Source organism: Trichosurus vulpecula, chromosome 1 (assembly GCF_011100635.1).
Source record: "Trichosurus vulpecula isolate mTriVul1 chromosome 1, mTriVul1.pri, whole genome shotgun sequence".
NCBI lineage: Eukaryota > Metazoa > Chordata > Mammalia > Diprotodontia > Phalangeridae > Trichosurus > Trichosurus vulpecula.
This window is the reverse complement of record NC_050573.1, coordinates 307,241,763-307,268,032: the sequence shown is the minus strand read 5'-3', so window position 1 is coordinate 307,268,032 and position 26,270 is coordinate 307,241,763. Positions and strand designations below refer to the sequence as shown.

Below are 26,270 nucleotides of genomic sequence, written 5' to 3'. Positions count from 1 at the left end.
GTGAGATAGGGAGAGATAGAATGGGGTGGATTATCTCGCCTAAAGGTGGCAAGAGGAAGCAGTTCTGTGGGAGGAGGGGAGAGGGCAGGTGAGGGGGGAATGAGTGAATCTTGCTCTCATCAAATTTGGCCTGAGGAGGGAATACCATACATATTCAATTGGGTATCTCACCCCACAAGAAAGAAATGGGAAGAAGATAAAAAAAGGAGGGGATGATGGAGGGGAGGGCAGATGGGGGTGGAGGTAATCATAAGCAAACACTTTGGAAAGGGGACAGGGTCAAGGGAGAAAATTCAATAAAGGGGGATGGGTTGGGAAGGAGTAAAATATAGTTAGTCTTTCACAACATGAGTACTGTGGAAGGGTTATACATAATGATACACATGTGGCCTATGTTGAATTGCTTGACTTCTTAGGGAGGGTGGGTGAGAAGGGAAGAGGGGAGAGAATTTGGAACTCAAAGTTTTAAAAACAGATGTTCAAAAACAAACAAAAAAAAGTTTTTGCATGCAACTAGAAAATAAGATATGCAGGCAATGGGGCGTAGAAATTTATCTTGTCCTACAAGAAAGGAAAGGAAAAGGGGATGGGAGGGGAGTGGGGTGATAGAAGGGAGGGCTGAATGGGGAACAGGGCAACCAGAATATATGTTACCTTGGAGTGGGGGGGAGGGTAGAAATGGGGAGAAAATTTGTAATTCAAACTCTTGTGAAAATCAATGCTGAAAACTAAATATGTTAAATAAATAAATTTTTTAAAAAGCAAAAAAATAAAAATAAACATAAGGTAGTAATGATGCCTGGGTAGCACACTGGGCTTGGAATCAGGAAGACATCTTCATGAGTTCAAATCTCACCTCTGACACTTACTAGCTATGTGACTCTAGGTAAATCGCTTAGCCCTGCTTGCCTCAGTTCCTCATCTGTAAAATGAGCTGGAAAAGGAAATGGCAAACCATTCTAGTATCTTTGCCAAGAAAACCCCAAATGGAGTCACAATGAATCAGAAACAACCGAAATAACTCGACTACAAAAAATAATATTTGTATAAAACTAAGTGGGAAGAGGCAACATAGTTTAACATAGGTGTTCCCAACTGAGTGCACATGTATTCCCATTGGATATGAGAAACATGTAATGGAGGCATGGTAAATATTGAGTAAGTTACCACTTTATCCTATTGAAATATCCCCACAGTAACAGTGAAAAATACTGTGGATTGGAGAAAGAACATGTCAGGGAGAGGTGAGGAAAGTGGAAGAAAGAGAGCAAAAAGGTGAATAGTACACCTGAAAATTTTAAGAGAGAATTGAAGGGATAATTTCTACTAACAAAAACTAAATACATGAGATTTGGATACAAACCCCTTGTCATGTTAATCTAGAAAAAAAAATCCATGGCAACAACCTGGTGAAAGATGACCTAATCGATTTCCAGTTGGAATTAATTTCTGGTCAATGATGTATGGTGTATTCTTAGCCCATTCTTACTAAGCATGTTCACAAGGCTTTAATCCTATTTATAACAACTTGTCTCTATGAATCAGGATTCTTGATCCTATTCTCAGTCAAATCCAAAGAAAGAAATGAACTGAAAGCTAAATATAATATGGGGGTATCTCTTTCAAAAACAATACCGAGAATAAGACTGTTTGTTGACAAGAAACAAGATCAGGGTCTCACTAATTTATATGACTGTGTTCAGATACACATTTAGCAACGTTTATGATACTAAAGGATGTTAAGATGTTGTTACATATGGAATAAAATTTTCTTCATGAAAAAAAAGAAAGGAGACCAGGAGCTGGCATTAGGAACACGCATTGCTGCTGAAGAAGGAGACAGTCTGTATAGTGGCACAAGGATGACAGATGGAATGTTTTGTATGTTAAGCAGCATAGAGGCCATTTGGGATGGAATGGTCCAGCTGTGCCTCTCATCAGTTTCAGAACAAAGAACAGTGGCTTCACTCATCAATTGGGTTAGTTGGTGATGACTAATGTGATCTTATTTTCTCTGCTTAATTTAGTTTCAGTTCGGATTGGTTTAGAAATGACATGGAGTCTCAAGTTTCACACACACACACACACACACACACACACACAGTACTAGTATTTAATAATGATGATGATGATGATGATGACAACAGTGATAATAATAAAAGGTCTCAATCAGTAAGTTCTAATACTTATGTCACAATCAGTAAATCTCAACAGTTATGTCACAATCAGCACATCTCAATACTCATGTCACAATCAGTAAGTCTCAATAGTTATCCAATATTACCACAATTGATCAGCACCTATGGGGGAGCGGGTAATACCCATTTTGTGAATAGGCCTCTTTAAGAAGTTAATCAAGGGATGGCCCCTTTAATCAAAACCCCCCAATAAATAAATAAATAAATGAATGAATGAATGAATGAATGAATGAAACCAAACAATCAAACTGGGAGGGGAAGACCCTCAGGGTTCCTAGCCAAAAGAGAAACTGTTACTATTTTGTATTTACATTCACTCTGTGCTAGGAGGGCAGAGGCTTATTGTCCAATCTATGAGCTCCAGAGTAAATTGGATTTAATGTTTGGTTTTTGAGAAAGAAATCTAGCTAGTAAACCCGGAAGTTAAGGAGCCAGCCTTCGGCCATCGAATGAAGCTCGGAGAGGAGGCAGAGGCAGGGGCAGGGGCAGAGGCAGAGGCAGAGACAGAGGCAGCGGCAGCCCTTGGTGGCTATGATTTATTTTCACAATTGCCAATTTCGCTCTAAGCAGTCAAGTTCAGAATGTGGCCAAATAAGATAGCATTTTGATCCATTTTATCTTTGAGGCTGTTTGTTATAAAGAAGACCCCCAGACTCAATTTCAGAGTTAGCATCTCAAGCCTCATTTATTTTATTAGAGAGGCTGAAGGACTTTTCCCTTCTTTCCCTGAGAAGTGGACACACCTCTGTGTGGCACAGATTTATGAATTAAAGAATTAAAGCAGAGGCATCTCAAGGTGAAAGTAGAAAGGAAATTTTATTACGATCCTGTGGGAAAGGGCCACTCAGGCACCAAGAGCACCAAGGGTCCTCTTAGTGTCAGAGCGCGCTGGACACGGAAAATTTGGGTGTTTATATAGGTCCCTAACCGCAGTTCCCCCTCCCAACATCCTTCCTCTTCGGCTTGAAGATACAAGCTTCAAGGGTACAATCTGGATGCAATAAATCTACCCCAGTAACAATCGCAAAGAACAAATGGTATGGTTATTTTTGACAAGCAGGTGATGCACTATTCTTACATCTTAAGTGATAAATATGTCTCAGTGATAATGACAATTAACAAATGGTCTGGTTATCTGTGACAAGCAGAAGCCAGTTGTTGGTTACCTCATCCTCACATCTGTGGCAGACTAGCCTTTCCCACCACCCTTGTTTCTGCAACAGATGCCGTCCATCACCCTTACATCTGTGACGGATGTCCCCCAGCACCCTTACATTTGTCTCCCATCATTCTTACAGCTAACTGGTCTTGCACGTCTACATTGCACCTGGCTTTCCAGTTTTTCATCTATTCTTCTTCTGAGCCAAGGGTCCCTTATCCTGGAGTCAATACACAGCATCCTGTGTGGTTACTAACTTGTCTTCCCACAGTCACTAACTTATCTCACAGAAAAACTTAAGCAGAAAGCTGAAGTTCAGATTTCATGAGAGGCCTTACTATCTTGCTTATTTCCTACTTATTCAATTTGTCCTTTTTATGAGAGGTCTTCACTCGTTCCACTCACCTCCTTAGTAAGAAAGAGTGTGGTGAGTACAGAAGCAAGAGTAAGCTTTATAGGATTAGTAACTGTAACTCTTCCTTTCTGGATCAGGATTGGTCCTGACCATTTGGGGTTACAATCTTCCTTATACCCCCATCTCATGTAACTCTTTGATATGTTCCCCTACCCTGGTCATATACTCCATGTTCACTTAATGAGGTCCTAATCCTGTTGGGGCAGGCAGGGTAATACGCATGAGGTTCATTAAACACGCTCAGTTACCAGACAGTTGCTGACTAGGAGTTAACCCTGGCTGGTTTGAGCTAGTTTGCCTAGAGCCCCTGAATTTGAGGTTTCTGAGTCCCTTCTATTCACTGCTAATAGGGCAGGACTCTTGTCTTGTCTTAACAGTTCCTGTGTGTCACAAACAAGAACAGGGGCAGGGGTCATAAGATTATAACTGTGAGAGAATAAAGTATGAAGGCTTCACAGGGATCTCACCAGTCCTAAGTTTCATTTTCCTGTAAATCATATGATTTCAGGGAAACCAGATGGTATTCCCCTCTCCCCCTCCCCTCACCTAATTCCCCTTATAAGGTAATTCTGTAGTTTCTGTGTTTGTATTGGGTAAAAACTTATTTCTTTATTTCCGGTTCGATTGTGAGGCCGCTTGTCTCAAGTGAATAGGGATGGAGGTCCAGCCTCTGGGGTGGGATTTCTTAGAATTGTTTGTACAAGGGTGTATGTGTGTGTGTGTGTGTGTGTGTGTGTGTGTGTGTGTGTGTATATGTATGTATATACATATATATATATGTATGTATATACATATATATGTATGTATATACATATATATGTATGTATATACATATATATATGTATACATCCCTGCTTGCCTTCTCCCTCCCCCCACCCCACGCTATCTCTCATCACTGCTAGTCCACCCTGGTAGTGAGAGAGATGCCCAACTCTCTCGAGACTTGATCAAACAAAGCTTCTGTTTTTCCTAACCTGAGAAACCTCTTTTTTTCACTTGAGTTGGTGGTCTTCTGACCCATACACAACTGTGTGGAAGCTTAAGTATTTCATATATCTCACAGTTGACCCCATGTGCTACTGAGAAAAGTGAATGAATGTCTATTGATTAAGATCTCTGGCCCTCACTTTCCTCCTCTATACAAAGAAACAATGGAATCTGACCATCTTTCACATCAATTTTAGCTACAAAATTCAATGATTCTGTCTTTTTTTTTTTTTACTATTGCTTGAAAGAATCATTGCTGTCCCATCTCTATACTTATAATTTCTCCATTCCCCCTTTCTAGCATGTTCTTCCTATGGCCTTACAGCAAGTAAGTCATCCCGTCCAAATTCTAAACATCTTTCAAAACCAAATGCTATCTCCTCCATGATGTCTTTATTTTTCTCAGGTAAAATTGTCTCTCATTACTATCAATTATGACAATTTATCCATATCTTCCTTATGTTCTTACCATATTCTTCTTTGTATTATATTTAATATATAAAATATATAATCTTGTAGGATTATTATTATATATTTAATATATGGATATGTATATGTTGAGGTTTAGGCTCTGTCCACCCGGGGTGCCAAAAACTGTTTCGGTTTCATGATGCGTTGTGGTGGAACTGTCTCACAGAATTCAGTCAGACCACCCTAATCCAAGTTTAGGCATTTATTGAGATTGATGCCTCTCATGAAGAGGGCTAAGTTCCAAGAGGAACCAGGAACTTTGGAGGAAGCAATATGGATTTTTATAGGGTAAAGATGCAATTGCATAACAGAAATTATGAATTAAAAAGGCAGGAGGGGTTTGTTAAGGGATTAGGTGATAGGGGAGAGGTCCCAGCCACAGTGGAACTGTGCATGTGATTTCCTACAATACATACCAAAAAACTCATTTGGGGTGGGGGGTATGATGATGATATTATAATAAGCCTCTCCATGTCATAAGTTTACTCTAGGTCAGTTGTTTACTACTACCATGTAGGTGCCTACTTAGGGAAAGTCCCTTCAATTGTTTTAGGATCCACATCCTGCTTTGGGCATCCTGGTGGTGCTGCTTTCTGATTGCCTAAGTATTGTGGTCCTGTCTAAAGTTAGATAGATGTGATTGTGGTTGAGTGCATGGACACACCTGCTGTTTCTGTGGGAAATATGAGAAATGGGACTGGGAGCAGTGGCTAGCTAGAGGCAGTGGCTGGAATCCCATCACATGGACATACCGGCCACACCTGTTGTTCTAGTGAGCACTGAGAAGTTACGCTACCAAGTATGGGGAAAGGAGTAGCTAGGTAGGTGCAGTGGGCCTGCTGTTGAGTGGGACCTATAAGGAAGTTAGAATATTGGGGCTGGGGGCAGCTTTATTAGGATTTCATCATATATAATATACGTACACATACACACCCTCTCTATGTACACATATAAACACACATACACAAATATAAAAATCCTATTATAACAAGGTGTAGTAGTAAACACCTATAATCCCTGATACTGGGGAGGCTGAGGCTGGTGGATCCCTTAGGTTTGGGAGTCCTGAGGTACAGTAGGGCTAAAGTTGATTCTGTGTCCATACTAAGTCCAGTGCTAACGTGGCAAAGCCTTAAAAGTGAAAGGCCAAGAGGTTGCCTGAGGAGTAGCAAAGTAATAGAGGTCAGAAAAATGGAGTAGGTTAAAGCTTCCATGCCCATGAGCATTAGGATTGGACCCATGAAAAATCGCTGTGTTTCCAGCCTGGACAAGATATACAGAAATCTTAATCTCTCTCTCTGTCTCTGTCTCTCTCTGTGTCTCTGTCTCTCTGTGTCTCTGTCTCTCTCTCTCTGTCTCTCTCTCTGTCTCTCTCTCTCCTCCCTCCCTTTCTCCTTCCCTTCCTCTTTCATTCCATCTCTCTCTCTCCATTCTCAATTGGCCAGAATTAGAATTCAAAGATGAGCTTTCATTATTTTAACTTTTTTCTGTGGGCTGATGAGACTACAGGGGTGAAAAATGGTATTCCGTCATCTGAACAGGGCAAAGAGATACAGACAAAGGACTAGAAGCATAATTTTGCTCTATAACAGTTTGAGGTTCCCTTTAGAGGGAAGGAGTCAAACGTGTTTTAGAGGCTTAGACAAATCGTTTAGGATGGTTTTCAGTCCCCTTTCCCCTGCCTCCCTCCGTTACTGCTTTTCTTCTTTAATTCCGTCTCTGGGGAATTATTCTTACCAACTCACATAGTGCCCGGATAAGGTTGAGAAGCGCAATGGGTTGACTAGGGAGAGGGACTGGGACCGAACCTGTTATTTCATCGGCGTAGAAAATTTCCAGTAAGGAATTTCCTATTCCAATGAAGGTTGGCGCCTTGTCTGAAACTTGCAGTCAAAGGGAGTTGCTTAAGACACGAGAGATGTAAAGTGACTTTCCTAGGGTCACCCAGGCAATATGTGTCCTAGGCAGAACTTGGACCCAGGTCTTCAGAGACGAGGTGAGCGTGGCCCCGAAGGCCCCTGGTTTCCCTGGGCACCAGGTTTCCAGTATGCCCCAAGTTAGAAAATAGTTTAAGGAGTAGGAGGAAGTAGCTTTCTCTCTGACTCCTCCCATGGCCCAGCGGAGGCTATTCCCAGGCCCTGGGGGTAGCTCTGACACAGCCGCTAGAGCTTTAAACCAGACCCACCCTGAGCTTAACAGCAGTACTTCTCCCCAAGTTTGCAAGCAGAGGTGTAGAAGGAAGCCGCAACAGCAGCGCTTACCGCCGCCACTACAGCAAATACCGGTAGGCGGGGGCTGGCTGGGCTTCTCTGCGATCTGCTCTGCGCCTTCCTCCAAAAGCAAAGCACTGGGAGGGTCGGGTATCAGGGCTTCATTCCTCCCCTTTGCGGAGACCGGAGATGGTAAAAAGGCGACGGAGTCTTGGCTGAGGCATACCCATCTTGCCACTTGGCCCTGAGGTCAGGGCGGCCCGGATCGGGATTTGTGGAGCCAAGCGACCTGAGGCTTGGGTCATATAGCTTGTGTCTGCGTTTTGAAACTAGAGAGGAAGTCCGTGGGCCCGACCACGCCTGATACGACCCCGCTTGTGCCTTCACCAGAGCGCGAGCCGTAGCTTGTAGCTTCTGATTGAGAGGTTTTAGTAGCCTGAGCCTGGCATGGATTCCTGGCTGAGGTGAGTGGGTTCTGAGCGCCTGCTTAGGTTGCCCTATGTTGAGAATGAGCATAGTAATTTTCTCCACTTCCCACCTTCCCCCAGCACACTGGGGCACCTGTGGGCAGCCACATATGTTGTTTATGATTTATGCATAGGGCAGTCAGGGAGCAGCCCAGCGATGGCCCTTGATAGTCCCTGAACCTGGGGCTCCATTGAGCTCTCGGGATCTAACGGGATCTAACCTACAACGTTACCGAAACTGCGAAAAAGGAGCAGAGGTATCCTGCAACTCTGTTTCTTTCTCATTGTCAGTTCCTGGGGGAGGCAGAGGAAGACGACTTCAGAAAGAAGACGTGCGGGCAGAACTGAGTCACTCCCAGCTACTTGGTTCCCGGTGATACTTGCCTTAGAAATAGGATATTTACCTGTGCGGAGAAAGGAGGTGGATGGGCAGTAGATTCTAACTCTTCTGCCTTACAGCATTTCTGCATTAGGGGAGAAGAGTAGGTTTCATTTGGGGGATTTTCCTACAGTTTTAAAGTTGTAAGTAACCACGGTGGACTTCCCCAAAGAGGCTAAGTAGTCTGGACATGGTTACACGGCTATTTAGTGGCAGAGCCTGGACTAGAATACAGGTTTTGACCAGCCTGGACCCAGGGCTTTTTATGGTATCAGCTACATAGATCCCACAAAAGTGTTCAAGCCCTAAGGAGAAGCTGTAAATCCTGAAAGTGAGGGTTGGGGCACGTTTCATACCTTTGGACTGCAAGCCTCAGGAGTTGGTGTTTCACTCGGTGGCCTTGCGCTGCCTCTCGTCTGTTCCACAGACTGAGGTCCTGTGTTGGGAGGCCTGGGTATCTCTGCCAGGTTTCAGGCACCCAGCTTTCTCCCAGCCTGTCTCCCACCAGCAATGTTTTCTTAAGATATAGTAATACTGTGTGATAACGTGAAGTGGTACATTGGTGAACTCTTATCTAGTTCATTTTTATTTCAAAGCAAACTTTGGCTAGTTTGACAAACTTTAGGATTGATGTTAAATGAGGCAAAGGCTCTCTTGAGGGAATTCAGATCCCTCTTTCCTCCAAAGGGGAAAACATTGGGAGAAGACAAAAGCCACCTCTCAAGATTTAAATCTCCCTTTTCCCTAAAGGGAAGAAAACCAGAGAAAGACTATAGTTGTGAAATTAATGAAAGGATTTTTTATTAAGCAGGGAAGTAAAACCTGCATACGGGGACTGCCAGGCTATACTAACAGCCCACCAAGTAATGGATAGGGAGAGTTTATGTACTTTTAGAACATAGGAAGGAAAGGAGTTTGAGGGGAAGGTGGGCTTAGAAAAGAATGAGTCAATGATGCCTATCCGCACAGTGAGGGGGACTGAGGCTGTGGCCCTTTGATACACAAATCAGATGAGCAGTCTAAAAACAGGATGCTTTGGAGAACCCCATAGCCAAAGTTAGGGGAGTCTCTGTAGATAAGGGAGTCTTCTGTAGGTCCATAAACCACCAAGTTGCTCAGGGTCTGCTTCACAGCTGGTATGTGCTCAATCAGTATTAGAGTTGCTGATTTTCTGTAGGTCTTGCTAGATTTACTTTCAGTCCCCACAAAGGATTGTTGGTATGTCAAGGCAGCCAGTCCTCATACAGTTCTTCTGATTACCTGGATGATTTTGTGTTTGTGTGTGTGTGTGTGTGTTAAAGGTATGTTTGTGAAGCAAATCAAAGTGCGCATTTTCACATTTATTTCTAACCCATCCTTACTATAAGAGCCTAGTCATAGTAAAAATGAATGAAAGAAACCCTCTTTTACTGCTTGCCTGGTATAACCTACACTCTGCTCCTTAAATACCAAGGTGTAGGACTTTTTCATATTTCCTGAGATTGTTGTAACTAGAGCTAGGATTAGAATAAAAGAAAAGAAGACCATTACTATGAAAACTTGTGAGGTGAAGCCACTGTTAATCCTACTGAAGCCAAATACTCCTTCAAAGTGTTATTTACATAATATTGTTACCAGCAACTTAATCCACTTAGTAAAATTGTGCCAATCACTTGGGTTAATCAAGAGTCCAGAAATACTTTTTTGTGTTCATGACCACATAGGAATAAATGGTGTTTATATTGCTTTATTTTAGGGGCAAGGAGAAAACAGAAAGAACTAGAATTGATCTAACTCTAATGTATTCCTACTCTGACTAGATTATTTTCTATACAAGTACATTCTTGTTCATAGCCTTCATTACAATGATGTTTTAGTTTTAGAGATGTGTGTTATATATTTTTAAGGTATTTAATTTTTTTTAAGATTAATGTAGCTACATCAGAAAGCTGGAGGGTTATTTGGGTATTTTATCTGCCAATATGAATTGCTTAAAAATTTGAAGTCTTTGATGGACTAACATCCAGGCTTTGTAAATGAACTAATCCAGTAGAGGACAAGACCCTACCTGTACATTCAATTCAGAAAAAAGGAAAGCTCTGAGCATTAGTATTAAAATCTTAAGGGATTAGTGACCCCACTATTTTAGATTTTGCAATAATTAGATGTTTGAAATGTGGAATTTTATTTGGTTTTGTTCTCTTAGTAAAGTAGCTTCTTTTCTAGGATGAGAATTTACTAATCCTGTTGACCAGTGAGACTCCTACAGATTTGTCTGATACTCTGGTATTGACCCTGCCTACAAGTCCTTAATCCTGTTTCCCTGCTTTAGATTTGCCTGGTCTCTGCCATATACCTGCCTAGATCTGTGGTTCATGCTTGTTCTTCCTTAGAGTATATGACTTTCTGAGCTTGCCTTCTTTCTGCCAAATCAACAGAAGAACATTCTAAATTCTTTCTATTCTGTCTTTCCTTTTGCTACTCTCTCATATGCTGACCCAAGCTAAAATATCTGCCCAATTCCCACAGCACTCTTGGTCCTTAGCCCTATTCCACAAATTGCTTCCCTTGCTAGATAGGAAAAAGTCCTTATCTTTCAAGAAGAGATCTTAGATCTTAGATCAAGAAGAGATCTTAGATAAGCCATACTAACACAAATAAAGACTAGACAAAGGGATTCTGGGATAAGAACCAGGTGACTGATCAAGGCAATTGTTACAGGTAGTAGTCCAGGTAATTGTTGTAGGAGCTCATGCCCAGGCCATTATTGACTAAGGTGTTTAAGGAAGCTTTGTGGTGCAGATAACTTTTGAAATGTGCTTTGACAGAAAGGTAGGATATATGTGGGTAGCATGAAGGGCATTCTAGGCAGCAGGTCCAAATATCAGGAGCACATGCGTGGACATAAGGAAGCACATAGTTTGTTTAGGAGACCAGAAAGAAATCTTGTTAATTAGTCATGTTTCTATTTGGGGAGCAAGAAATTAATAGAAAAGTCTCTTGTGAATATCAAAGCTCTTTCTTGATATGAGTTACAATGATAATAATAATCAGCAAAGCTGAGTTTATCTGCTTTTCTCCAGGGCCACAGTTTTTTTGTTTGTTTGTTTATTATTTTGTCCATTTAGGGAGGCAGCTAGGTGGTACAGTGGATAGAGTGCTGGACTTGGAGTCAGGAAGCCCTGAATTCAAATCCAGCCTTAGATCCTTATTAGCTGTGCGACCCTGGGAAAGTCAGTTCTCCTCTGTTTGCCTCAGTTTCCATATCTGTAAAGTGAAGATAATAGCACCTACCTTGCAGACATGAAAGCACTATGTAAATGCACTCTATTATTGTTATTGAAGAGGTACCATTGGAGACAATCTAGATTCAAAATGGAGTGATGAATGCACACAGAAATATCTCATATTCATGTCGTATTTTCCTTTGTCTTATTCTAGGCGTGCCAAGATGGCTGCTCTCTCTGAAGCAATCAACACTTTTACGTTGAATGTTTTTAAAGAAATCAGTGAAGAAGATGGCTCACAGAATGTGTTTTATTCTCCCCTGAGCCTCTACTGTGCCCTGGCTATGGTTTTAGATGGGGCCAAAGGAAATACTGCTGCACAGATACAACAGGTACTTGGGACTAAGAGAAAACAAACCAAAATAAAAAAAAAAAAACATATGCAGCACCTGAGAAGATCTGATCATAAAAAGAGCTTCGTTAATAATGTGACATTAGAGAGTGAGAGGAAATGAAGTAGAACATGTTGATGGTCTAACCCTATGTGCTATGCACAGAAGGCACTCTGGGTAGAAATGTCCCTGAGGTTGCTAATGCAGAATAATCTTAGTTTCTTACCTTGCTAGGAGGAATGACAAGACCAGTTTAGGTGGCAGGAGAGCAGGGGGAGTTGAGAAATGAAATAATGTATAGGGAGTCTGGAAAGGTAGGTTGGAACCAGGTTGTGAAGGGCTTTAAATGCTGACCAGGGAAGACTTATATTCCCCTCAAGGCAATAGAGGATGATGGAGCTTATAGAATACATGAGTGACATCCTCAAATCTTATTTTCAAATGCCCTCAGTCTTTTTAGAACTTTCAGTTGATTTTCCTTTGAGGATTTTGTTTTTGCTTTTGATCGATAAGAAAGGAAGTCAGTACTGAAATTGTACTTTTTTTTTCTAAACAGGTTCTTTCTTTAAACAAAGGTACAGATGTCCACCAAAGTTTCCAGTCTTTTCTTGCAGAAGCTAATAAATCTGGTGGTCAATGCCTGCTGAGAATTGCCAACCGGCTCTTTGGAGAAAAGACTCGTGATTTTATCCCAGTAAGTCTTGTCTATTATTTCTCCCTGTGTTAAAGAGAGATGAAGACCTTCTGTGGGAAGAGAATCCCTTCTGTTGCCATATCAATAAAAATTTAGTTTGGACTATTTGAAAAAGTTGCTCACCCCCAGAACACATTATTTCCATAATTTTTAAGGATTAACCTCTTGGCTCAATGGACACAACACAAGTAGTGTAGACATCTCACCTCTGCTATTTTCTGTCTGGAGAAGTCACCTTACTGGGCCTTAGTTTTCTTTAACATAAAACTGGAAGGGTCAGACTAGATGCCTACTAAAGTCTTCTACTTCTAAATCTGTGGTGCTATAGAAAATGAGTGCCTGGAATAATCACCTCTTTCTGAGTATTGACCTTCAAATAAAAATTTTTTGACTTATTGGAGGAAGTCGGCACATCAGTAGTTTTCCCTTGTGTTTCCTAACTATAATCATTGCTTACTAAGTAACCTTTTTGTGCTAATAAAACTTAAAACGATCCAATAAGTCGCGATGTCTAATTTTTAAGTCATTTGCTTTGGTTAGGTTAAAGACTTAAGTTCATCCATGTCAAACACAAAGATTTGGGGTCAACATGTGGTGATCTGTAACATGTTCATGACTGTTTTGAAGAAAGGGGCCAAAATTTCCTGGATGTGCATTGATGACATTTAGTTTTGGACTTGTGACACTTGGTTATATTGTTTATCCTATTGTTTAGTCTTTTAAGGAATCCTGTCAGAGATTCTACCATTCAAACATGGAAGAACTTGACTTTGCAAATGCTCCTGAGGAAGCAAGAAAGCATATAAATAAGTGGGTAGAAGAAAAGACAGAAGGTAACAAATCACGGAATTTCTTTTTTGCTATTTGAGAGATGGTGGCTAATGATTTTGATAACTGTTTTGCAAAGTAAAATAAAAAAGACTGATTTTCTAAGACATAAAAGAGGATACAGAAATCTTTCCATTAAGTGTTATTAAATGTTCTTTGTCTTTCCCCTGATTTTCAGTGTCCACAGTATCAATAATGCCTTTGAATGCAGTAATCAGTCTGTAGAATGACTCATTTCGAATCACAACCTATTCCTCCATTGGTTTAATGGCTCAAATAAACATTCCTATTATAGGAGGCTGCCTACAGTTTCCCATACACCCCAACAATGATACCATATCCTCATTCAAGCCCATGTATAACCCTACTTTCTTGTCCTTCTGTGACGTTTAAATATTTGTATTTAGATGCATCTATTATTCACGCTGTACATATTTTACTTTTCCTATATTTAAATTGACTCATTTTCACCATCCAATGAATTGCAAGTAAAATGTTCTGTAAATAGGATACTATTTAATGGATATGTATTTTGTGGAACCTGAGAGAATTATTTGTCATGATTAAGTATTTCTTTCAACATATGGTATAGTAGAAAGAAGGCTTGGGAACATCTCAGGGTGGAGCCAAGATAGCAGAATAGAGAAAGCCCTCATCTTGGCCCTCCCAATATTTCCTTATAACAACTGGAGTGGCAGAGCCAACAGAAAATAAGAGTGACACATTCTTCCAGCCCAGGATAACTTAAGAGGGTAGAGAGATTGTGACATGGGGATAGAGATTGGCTCAGAGCCCACAACTTAGTGGTGGACTAGGTGATGGTGACAGAGGCATCAGCAGCTTCAGCAGCTCTCAAGGCAGAGACGGTAAGGGGACCTGGCAACTGGTCAGAAAGAAATTACAGGGGACCCCTGTGATAGCAGGGGCCTGTTGCTGTTTGAACAACTGCATTGCCTGTACCCACTTCTGGGTCATAGCTCAAGGGTGAAGGGGAGCACTTTCAGTCAAGAGGGAGCAGGAGCCCTGAGGAGCAGCATCACTTCTAGTTCAAGGGATCAGGGACCCTGAGGAACACTATTGTTTCTGGTCCCAAGAGAGCAGGGGTCCTGAAGAACAGTATTGATTGCAGTCCCAAGAAATCAGGAGCCCTTGCTGGTACAGACCAGAGTGCAAATCAGGGGAGAAGGAACCACACTTCTCCCCAGACCATGCGATCCTGGAAGCATGAAAACTTTCAAACCCCCAGAGATTGCTCTGAAAATAGCAGTACAAAAATGTCTCAACCTTGAGACAGTGCCCCTTCCCATCATGCTGGCAACAGAGCTTAACTTTAACATAAAATTTAAAATCAAGAAGTAGAGTGGAAAATAAGCAAAAAACAAAACAGAACCTGATTATATAAGGCTACTATGGTAATAAGGAAAATCAAGACACAAATTCAGAAAACAGTGAAGTCCAAACAGCTAGGAGCAAAGGAGAAAAAAAAAGGGAATTGGATACAATCCCAGCAAAATTCCTGGAAGAGCTAAAACATGATTTTCAAAATCAAATAAGGGTGATAGAGGAAAAATTAGGTTAAGAAATGAAAGCAAGGGAAAAGAATCATGAAAAGATGACAGGTTGGTAAATGAGGCACCAAAAAAAAATAACCTATTTTCCTAGTGGATATTGATGCAAAAATTCAAAATAAAATACTAGCAAGGAGATTATAGCAATATATCCCAAATTTTATATACCATGACCAGATGAGATATATCAGGAATGCAGGTCTGGTTTGATATTAGGAAAACTATATGATTCATCACATCAGTAACAAAATCAACAAAAATCATATGATTATCTCAATAGATGCAGAAAAGACTTTTGACAAAATACAGCACCCATTCCTGTCAAAAACACTAGAAAACATGGGAAATCAATGGAGCCTTTCTTCGAGTGACAAATAATATCTATCTAAAACCAAGATCAAGCATTATAATCAGTGATAAACTTCAAACCTTCCCAACATGACTAGGATGAAGCAAGGACATCCAAGATCAATTATTACATATTGTATTAGAAATGCTAATAGCAGTAAGCAAAGAAAAAAGAAATTGAAAGAATAAAAATGAGCAATGAGGAAACAAAACTATTACTATTTGCAGATGATATGATGGCATACTTAGAGAATCATAGAAAATCAGCTAAAAAACCTAATTGTAACAATGAACATCTTTAGTAAAGTTGCAGGGTGGAAAATAAACCCGTGCAACTCAGCAGCATTTCTCTATTCTCCCAACAAAATCCAGCTGAAAGATATAGAAAGAGGAATTCCATTTAAAATAATTTCAGGCAATATAAAATACTTGGGAGTCCATCTGCCAAGGCAAACCCAGGCAGCATACGAAAGTAGTTACAAAACAGTCCACTGAAAGGCAGTTCTAAATAATTGGAGATTTACTAATCGCTCATGAGTAGGCTGAGTCAACATAATAAAAATGACTCTTGTACCCAAGTTAATTTGCTTATTCAGTGTTATCCCAAATGAACTACCAAGGAATTATTTTATAGAGCTAGAAAAAACAGTAACAAAAGGTCAAGAGTATTAAGGGAATCAATGAAAAAAAATGTGAAGGAAGGAATACTGATTTCAAACTATATTTTAAAGCAATGATCATGAAAGTAGTCTGGTACTGGATGAGAAATAGAGTGATGGCTCAGTGGAATAGATTAGATACACAATAGACAGTAGTGAATGACCATAGTAATATTGTTTGATAAACCCAAAGATGCAAGCTTTTGGGGTAAGAACTAACCATTTGAGAAAAATTGCTGGGGAAACTGGAAAACACTTGGGAAGAAACTACGCATAGAACAATACCTCATAATGTATATCAAGATAAGTTCAAAATGAATAAATGATTGAGACCTCAAGGGTGATATCATGAGCAAATTAGAGGAGTATGGGAAAAAATGTACCCGTCAGATCTATGAGTAAGAGAAAAGGTTATAAGCAAGCAAGAAATGAAAAGGATTACGGTAAGTAAAATGGATGATTTTGATTCCATGAAGTTACAAAGCTTTGGCGCGAACATGCGCATGCACATACACACACACACACACACACACACACACACACACACACCACACACACGCACAAAACCAATCTAACGTAGATAAACTTAGAAGGAAAGTAGAAAATTGGGGAATTTGTTTTACAACAGTTTCTCTAATAAAAGTCTCATTTCTCAAATGTATACGAGACTGAGCTCAATTTATAAAAATTAGAGTCAGTTGATAAATATTCAGTGGATGCAAACTGGCAGTTTTCAGAAGAAATCAGAGCTATCCATAGTCACATTTTAAAAAATGCTCTAAATCACTACTGATTAGAGAAATGAACATCAAAACAGCTCTCAGATACAACCTTAAATGTCAGACTGGCTAACATAATAGAAAAGGAGAAAAACAAATATTGGAGGAAATGTGGGAAAATAGGGACACTAGTGCACTGTTAGTAAAATTATGAACTGATCCAACCATTCTGGAGAACACTTTGGAACTATACCCAAATGTTTTAACAATCTGGCTAGCAGCTTCTGTGGGGGTGTAAGATGCACCCAGGAGGCTGCCGGCACTCCGGGAAAGCACAGGTTCTTTTTATCTGCTTAAACAAGGAAAGCACAGTGAAGGGGTTGACCAGCTTTCTTTAATCCAGTATTCAGTTAGTTCAGGGGAGCATACAGACAAGCATCAACAGACAGACCAAGCACAGATTCATTCACTTACTTCAGGGGAAAAAGCTAGCACCCTGAAGTTCAGAACATTCATTTAGTTCGGGGGAAAACAAAACCAGCACCCCGAAATTCAGAACAAAATACAAACAAATTACAAATATCAACAGACAGACCCAATACAATTCATAGTTACCAACATCTGGGCTCAGCCTGGGAGCTCAGAACAAGGGCTGGCCCAGAGTCACGCTCACCTTTGCTCCTGAGCCAACCAGAAAAGGAAAGAGAAATCTTCAAGCCATCTTCTCCCCTCTTGTAGAGTTTTTGACATCATCAAGCACTGCCTGAATGAGCAGGGCCGATTGGTTCTTGAGTTGGCCCCTCCCCCTGGCATAGACTAGGTTAACACCCAATAGGGTGTGGCTCTGGAGTCAACACCTCCCCTCAGCCAGCCCCATGAAGCCACACAGGAAGTTCTCTGCTCCCCATCATGGGTCTCTGGGCTTCCTGCCCTGGAAGAGGAGCAGCAGGCCCAGCACCCAGCAAGGCCCAATGAGATAAACTGAGCCACCCAAAGAAAACAAAGGCCATTCTGGTCACACCAAAGAGCTATAAAACTGCATATCCTTGGACCCAGCAATACCACTACTAGGTCTGAATCTCAAAGGGATCAAAGAAAGGGCTAAATTATATGTATGTACAAAGAGATCAAACTAGAAAGGGGGAAAGGACATGTATGTATAAAAATATTTATAGCAGCTCTTTTTGTGGTACCAAAGAATTGGAAATTGAAGGATTGCCCATTGGGGAATGGCTGAACAAGTCGGGATATATAATTGTGATGGAATATTCTTATGCTATAACTCATGATGAGCAGGATGATTTCAGAAAAGTCTGAAAAAATGTATACGAAGTCTATCAGTATATTTCAGTAATATTATAACAATGATCAACTGTGAAATACTTAAGTACCCTGTTCAAGACAGTAATCCAAGACAAATCCAAAGGACTCATGATTAAAAATGCTATCTACCTCCAGAGGAAAAACTTAGGAACTTTGAATTCAGGTTGGAGCATCCTTTTAAAAATTTGATTTATTTTCCTTAGGTTTTTTTTGTGTTTTCTTTTGTAACCTGGTAATATGGAAATATGTTTTGTACAACTTCACATGTATAATCAACATGAAATTACTTATCTTTGCAAGGAGAGGACAGGTGGAAGAGGAGGGAGGGAGAGAATTTTAAAAATGAATAAAAAATTGTATTTGCATGTAATTATGAAGTATTTAGTGAACTAAATTAAAATATATAAGGAAAAAAGCTACAACAACAAATGAAAAGTCTTAGAGTGAGAAAAACCAAATCCAAGATCTGCCACTCACTAGCTCTGTGACCTTGAATGAGTCTCCTGACTTTTCTAAGCCTAAGTTTCTTTATTTATGCATGGGGGATTATCAAAAACCTCATAGGGTTTTTGTGAGTCTACATGAGATCCTAGATGTTAACACATCTTGGAACTATAAAGAGAATTTTTCTTTAAGATATTCAATGAAAGGAGGGATGCTGTGTGGGTGGAAATGGTTCTTTCTTGCAAGCTGATCATGGTATTCAGAGGCATTTTTGCTACTACATCAAAATACAGAAAAAAAATTTATATATTTTTCTTGACAACATTTCATCGATTATATCACTGCTAGACAGTGCTATGTGAAGGTATCATTGTATTTGTAAGGATTGAAACCCTGCCTAGTGTATTTTCTGACCGATTTTATAATCACTGTTATGATAATGATGATGATGATGATGAGAAGGCTAACTAGAACTATTTAGAGTTTGTGAAATGCTTTATAAAAGTTATCTCATTTGTTTTAGATGTGATTACGTCCACATCCATGCTAGATTTAATCTCTAATGTTCTTCTACAGGAAAGATTGAAAAACTGCTAGCTGATGATTCCATCAATTCACTGACCTCTCTGGTACTCGTGAATGCCATCTATTTCAAAGGAAAATGGGAAACAGTATTTGACAAAAGCAAGACAAGAGAAATGATGTTCAAAATCAGCACAGTAAGTGGCAATTCTGCAATGTTCTGGGACCTCACGGGCAACTGGGACAATGGGAAAGAATCAGTATATTCCCTTTGTTTCTTAAGATATAGATGAAGGACTAACAACATCTTCCTTTTCTTTACTTAACTATTCTTCTTCCTTCCATCCTTGTCTTCCCCTAGGAGGGCTCTCCATGCATCTTTTCTCCCTATATTCTGATGTAATGAAGAGTTCAGTCCCACAACTCAATGTTCCTTCATTTCACCTGTTAGCCCAGCCAATTTCCTCACCTCAAGACCTTAGAAACTCTCTTATTACAATATTCTCTGTTTCCTCACTGTTTATATATGTTTGTTTTCTTGTAAACTTTGTCATGGTAAATCATGGAAGAAGAGAGCACGCTCTTAAACTTGTGTTTTTCAGTTTGGCCATAACTTTTGCCCTGGGCACTGAGGACATGTGGGAAATTATTTATAAGCAAGGGGAACCCAAGAGAAGTGCAAAGACTCTCTTTGGAGAGAGTTGTTGTTTTCTTCAGATTGGGAATCTCTGTCTGATGTCCCATTGTCCGGGCTATTTTTTCTGCAGCAACCTTTTCCTGGCTTCCTTAAAAAGATGAAATATTCCCTTTCAGTCTTTTTGTCTAAGCTTAGCATAGTGTATCAGTGGCTTAAGAAGTCTGTTTTCTTTTCTCTTGGACTCTAAACATAACTCCTTTACTTTTCTTTACTTAACTATTCTTTTTCCTTTCGTCCTTATCCTCCCTTAGGAGGGCTCTCCCTCCATCTTTTCTCCCTATATTCTGATATAATAAGGAATTCAGTCCTACAGCTCAGTGTTCCTTCATTTCACCTGTTAGACCAGTCAATTTCCTCACCTCAAGACCTTAGAAACTCTCTTATTACAATAGTCTCTGTTTCCTCACTGTTTATATATGTTTGTTTTCTCGTAAACTTTGCCATGGTAAATCATGGAAGAGAAGAGCATTCTCTTAAATTTGTGTTTTTCAGTTTGGCCATAACTTTTGCCCTGGGCACTGAGGACATGTGGGAAATAATTTATAAGCAAGGGGAACCCAAGAGAAGTGAAAAGACCCTCTTTGGAGAGAGTTGTTGTTTTCCTCAGTTTGGGTATCTCTATCTGATCTGTTGTCCAGACTATCCTTTCTGCAGGAACCTTTTCCTGGCTTCCTCAAAAAGATGAAATATTCCCTTTCAGTCTTTTTGTCTAAGCTTAGCATAGTGTATCAGTGGCTTAAGAAGTCTGCTTTCTTTTCTCTTGGACTCTGAACATAACTCCTTTACTTTTCTTTATCTAACTATTCTTCTTTTGTCCATCCTCTTTATCCCTTACTAGGGCTGTCCTTCTATGTATATTCTGATATAATAAAGAATTTATCTCATTCAAATCGGAGACTAGGAAACCATTTAACCTTCCCATTTTATAGGACAGATCACAGGTAGAAAAGAACTAAGAGGAGAGAAATTGATGTGAGTTAATATCATCAGGTAATAAAAGATGTAACAAAAGGCAGACTTTGTAGGATTTTGACATATGTGTATATGTGTGTGTGTGTGTGTGTGTGTGTATATAGGTATATATACATACATTGACAGAAACACAGAGAAGTCATTATTCATCTGAATGCTTTGCTGTTAACTATTGCACACTGTTAAATAGCTCATTTTGTAGGGAATAAACAAAATTCTATGAACAAAGAAAATCTTTTCTATCAATGTACTTGTAGTGCCAATGTGATATTCACTATGCCTATAGCAGCTATGAATATGCCAGCACAGTTCTGAGTCATAAAATACAACAGACACTCTATATGGAAGACAGAACCAAAACATTTATTCAAACACCAGAAAGCCGAATCCCTACTCCATCATAGCAACAAAGAAATCTATACATAATAACAATGGAGGGGGCACCGCCATCCACAAGCCTTCCCTCTGCTAGGGCCTTCCCACAAACAAACACCCTGTCACTCACAGCTAGCTGCTTGCCTGCTTCCTCTCTCTTCCTCAGCTCTAACTGTTCTTATCAACTTCCTCTTAGCTCTGCTCCACCCGTTCAGCAAGGTCCTTCCACCACAGGCTTCATGTGACTTAGGCTTCCATGTGATTCATGCAGGTCACCTAGGCCTCTTAATGGATAGGAAGATCTTCAAATTTACATTACCATTACAGTACTTTTATGTCAAAAACTTCATTGTTAATGGTAAAAAGTCATATATGAGCTGGTGAGTTTTAGAACATACATTGAAGATGAGATATAATATGGAATATCACAAAACAGTAATTAGAAATGTGGGGTTGCCCCTGAGATGAATATGTCTGTTTTCTATGAGTTACCCTGCCAGGCAGATGCAATGGACACAATGTAAGTCCTCTTGCCAAAAGGAGCCAATCAGGAGCCTGCAGTGAGCCAAGGTCTTGCATTACCAGGCAGATGCACTGGACATAGCTTAATTCACAGCAGACAGACATATTAAACTCTAGGGTACTTCCACAGAACCTACAGCAAATTGCTTACTGTCTAAGGGAGAAGCAAGGGAAAGGAGAGAAAGACAAAATTTGCAACTGAAAAATTTATTTAAAAAAATATTTAAAGTGGTCTTTACATGTAATTGGAAAAAATACTATTGAAAAGAAAAAAATTCTACAATACACCCCCACACACTTATTAGACTAATGGAAATGTTCGAGAAAATATACAGTACACATAAGATGGTTTGGGGACAAAGAAAGTTAAGGACTAGTCTCTTCTTTCCACATCCCCTAATAGTTATCCCCTTAAAAAGATGTACTGGTTATATAAGTCTTGTGAGTAGAAATAGTGTATTTTGAATGGGATAAAAGGCTCCCGAGGGTATCTGTTTTCTTAAATTATGGCTCATAAGGCTTGGTGACACATGAAATTCCTTTAACTGGGGGTAAGGTTTTTCATTACACTGTCAGATAAGACTTAAACTTTTAATGCAATTTGAGCGACACTCATTCACACCGAAGGTTAATTGAACGTTTGGTTGTGGAATTAGCTGAATTTTGAGCCTTCCTTTTTCTTATAGGAGGAAGAGGATGATGAAGACAGGAGAGCACTAAATGTCTTAGTTAAGAGAAGTCCCAAAGAAAGAATAAAGAAATTTAGGGACCTTCAGAAATACTGCTTGGTATTAGAGACATTTTTTATTCGGATATGCCTGATGATGGCAGCTCTACTTCACATAAAAGGATAAAAGGTCTATTTTTCTATAGATAAATGAAGCACATTTCCTCACGAAGAAACAAACCCCAGGGGATTAAGGCATCACTCTGTAAACACTTGATTTACACCCTCAGAGGACTTACAGTTTAAAGCTATGAAGTACAGGCATACAAATACACTTCTGTTTTTAGTAAGTTGCACTGATTTTATCTGCCCTCTTCAGATGCTCTGGATTTGGTTTCGTGTTCATTTATCTCCTTTTAGGGGAAGCAGATACCAGTACAAATGATGTTTCAGAAATCTACATTTAGCATGGCCTACATAAGAGAAGTGTTTACCAAGATCCTAGTTCTGCCTTATGTTGGAGGACAAATGGACATGGTCATTTTGCTTCCAGATGAGGAGACAGATCTAAAAATGGTGAGAGAATTATTTTTGTTGATACTTACTTCCAGAAAATTTTAAAAAATTGATTCATAACTGTAGGTACTACTTCAGAATTTTGGCTACCAAGGTTTTAAGGGTACCAAGTGCTTTAAAATGCATTACTTTGTCCTAGATATCTAGATCAATGACTGAAGGTTACACTGATTTCTTAGTATGCATTATTAAGGAGTTTCTTAAGGAGGTAGAGTATGGTAGGGGTGGTGGGAGAGGGGTAGAACCCTTGGTATTCAAGGAATCAATTCACTAGGAATAGGGACTGACAAAGGAAGGTTACAGCAGCAGAACCCACCTGAGGCTAGCCCAGCATTAAGTCATGTTGAGTGCAGCCTTGCTAATTGAAAAGTCAGTATTTTGCCTGCCCAGGAAATCAGGGAACCTCTTTGAGCCAGTTTCCCCTTGGTAAAATGGGGATAATCTTTACCTGAAATAATTCAAATGCTATTGTGAGGAGTGAAGAGTGAATGAGATAATGTGTGAAAGTGCTTTGAAGGCTCCAAAATGCTAGAGAAGTTCAAGATTAGAATGTAGTCATGAAAGGGGGCAGTAAGAGAATGAAACCTGTTTTCTGAACTAAACTACGATACTGTGGATTCTTTTAAGTGAGAAGGCTGTGGGATGGGGAAGGCAAGGGAAAGGAAGGTTGTATTTGAAGTTGGGGTCCAAGAACTTGGTTGGAATTCTGGCTCAGCCTCTTACCACCTGTGGGACCTGAAACAACCTCAGTTTTCTTATCTGTAAAATGGAGGGTTATACTGAATGGTCTCTAAGGTCTCTTTCAGCTCTGAATCTAAGGTCCTCTGAAAGAAAGTACAGAAAAGAGAGGTATTAGATTCTATTGAATGGGGTCTGTGTGTGTGTGTGTGTGTGTGTGTGTGTGTGTGTGTGAGTGAGAGACAGACAGAGAGAGAGAGAGAGAGAGAGAGAGGGAGAGAAAGAGAGAGAACCTAGCACAGTAACCTTGAATATAGTTCGTAGTGAAAGAATATTTTCTATTTAATTAAATCCTGTGGTTCTTACAATATACAACTCTTTTTATTTCTAGTTGGGAAAACAACTTACTTCTAAAAAATTAGCACATTGGTTAAATCTAAAGAGGATGGATAAAATGGAGGTGGAAGTTTTCCTTCCCAGATTTAAATTGGAGGAAAATTTAGACATGGAATTCATTCTTCAAAAATTGGGGATGTCAGATGCCTTTAATCCATGCGTGGCTGACTTTTCTGGGATGTCACCCAGGAATGACATCTATCTATCCAAGGTTATACACAAAGCTTTTGTGGAAGTTAATGAAGAAGGCACGGAAGCAGCTGGTGCTACTGAAGCAGACATGTGCGACACGTGTGCAAGATTTACTCCACAGTTCTTGGTTGACCGTCCTTTCCTTTTTCTCATCCGAGATAACAGCTCAAAAAACATTTTGTTTTTGGGCAAAGTAATCTCTCCATGAGATCATTTACTCTTGATGGACTCTTTATCCTCATGCTATTTACATCTATTTTACCCACACTCTGATGTGCCTGTAATCCAAAGTGTCCTTATCAACATGGTGATAATAACATAAAAATAAAATTCTTGATTGGAAAATTCTCTACCTGGGATTGCCTGTGTATGCTTTCTGTGCTTCTTGGTTCTTTTAATGTAATTTTCAAAGTGTATGCCTGGTACCAGGGCATGAAGAGCAAACGTAGGGTTAGAAGCCAACGTTCCCTAGTACATTTCATGATCAGTTTTTGTTAGTGAAAGCATTGGCTACTAATGGAGCCCCCTGCCTTTCCCCATAATTATGCCTCACTCTTCTGCCCACACCCCCATTCCAAAAGGTATTATCTATTAATTCATCTGTTGCCAAGCTTAGTGCTTAGCTTCTGATACCAATATTTCACCTCATCTTCCCTGTGACACCATGTGCCCAGCCTCTTTCTTCTTCAGGATACACAAGGAAAACTCAATATTACTATTTCATATTCCTGTGTCAATAGGGAAGATACTACGTCCCATTTTTGTTTCTTTCAGAGGAAGAAGTGGAAATTCAGATGGAATGGTAGGAGTCTGGGGAACAGGTATCATTAATTCATGAAGGAGGACTTTGGGAACAATACCTTTTTGCAGCTTCACAAAAAAAGGCCCAAATGCTGTATTTGGAGATCAAATTTTCCATTGAGTTCTGGCCTTTTCATCAGGAAGGTCTGGAATTCCCTTATTTCGTTGAATGTCCATCTCCTTGCCTGAAAGATTATGCTTAGTTTTGCTGGGTAGTTGATCCCTGGTTGCAGTCCCAGCTCCTTTGCCCTTTGGAATATCATATTCCAATTTCTCCTGTCTTTTAAGGTGGAAGCTGAGAGGTCCTGTGTGATCCTGACTGTAGTTCCATGATATTTGAATTGTTTCTTTTTGGCTGCTTGCAGTATTTTCTCTTTGACTTTGTAGTTCTGAAATTTGGCTATGATATTTCTTGGTGTTTTCAGTTTGGGATCTCTTTCAGGGGGTGATCGGTGAATTCTTTCAATGACTATTTTGCCCTCTGGTTCTAGGACCTCTGGGCAGTTGTCTTTGACAATTTCTTCGAAGATACTGTCAAGGTTCTTTTTTTCATCATGGATTTCTGGTAGACCAATAAGTCTTAAATTGTCTCTCCTGGATCTGTTTTCCAGGCCAGTTGTTTTCCCAATCAGATATTTCACATTTTTTTCTATTTTTTCATTCTTTACATTTTCTTTTACTACTTCTTGGTGCCTCGAAGATTCATTAGATTCCACTTGCTCAACTCTAATTTTTAATGAGTTAGTGTTTTCATTTTGCTTTTGAGTCTGCTTTTCCAATTGGTTGATTTTGCCTCTCAGGGTGTCATTTTCTCTCTTTAGATTCTGAATCTCCGTAGCCATTTCGCCAATATTTTTTTCCGTATTTTCTTTTAGCTCCGTAATTTGGTTTTTAAAATCCTCCTTTAGCTCTTCCAGCAATGCTTTTGGGGCTGAAGACCAGTTCACATTACCTTTTGAGGTATCAGATGTATCTATAGTATCATTGCTGTCCTCTTCCAAATTGGTATTTTGATAATGCCTGTCACCATAAAAAGAATCAATGGTCCTCGGTTTTCCCTTCATGTTGGTTTGCCTTTTCCTGGCTTTACAACAAATTTCTGCCTTTGAGGCTCAGGGCCCTCTGTCCCAGCTTTCTTATTCTGGGGATTGTGAGTCTAGAATTATAGCCTTCAGTTTCCTGAGGTGTGGGGGAGGGGTCTGGCTCCGTGATGTCTCTTTCCCTAGGGGTGCTCTCCAGCACTGTTGCTCTTCAGCAATGGTCTCAGCTGTTTGTTGTTTGTGCTGATGTCTGGCACTTCCCCTGGGGGAGCAAGATTACATGTGGGCTCCTGGTGTTGACCCCTGCCGGCTCTGCCCCTCTGGGACTAATGAACTTCTACTATTTGACCACGGAAGTCCCACTT

At 40.0% G+C, this 26,270-nt stretch overlaps 1 protein-coding gene across 2 annotated transcripts; it reads left to right on the top strand.

Moving 5' to 3' along the window:
* The first annotated feature begins 7,382 nt into the window (after positions 1-7,382).
* Positions 7,383-24,411, top strand: LOC118847554 (serpin B6-like). Of its 2 annotated transcripts, none has more exons than XM_036756089.1 (7): positions 7,383-7,514; positions 11,707-11,884; positions 12,441-12,578; positions 13,294-13,411; positions 19,044-19,186; positions 22,643-22,798; positions 23,868-24,411. In XM_036756089.1, the coding sequence occupies exons 2-7, from the start codon at positions 11,717-11,719 to the stop codon at positions 24,270-24,272; spliced, it is 1,128 nt and encodes a 375-aa protein (XP_036611984.1). In that variant the 5' UTR covers positions 7,383-7,514; positions 11,707-11,716; the 3' UTR covers positions 24,273-24,411. The 2 variants fall into 2 exon arrangements, with proteins under 2 accessions (XP_036611984.1, XP_036611975.1); XM_036756080.1 differs by having other exon boundaries at positions 7,386-7,904.
* The last annotated feature ends 1,859 nt before the right edge of the window (positions 24,412-26,270 follow it).

Coding starts and splice junctions, on each gene's coding strand:
- LOC118847554 (XM_036756080.1), top strand. Junction 11,885..12,440: donor CTGCTGCACAGATACAACAG/GTACTTGGGACT, acceptor TTTTCTAAACAG/GTTCTTTCTTTAAACAAAGG. Junction 22,799..23,867: donor AGGAGACAGATCTAAAAATG/GTGAGAGAATTA, acceptor TTTTATTTCTAG/TTGGGAAAACAACTTACTTC.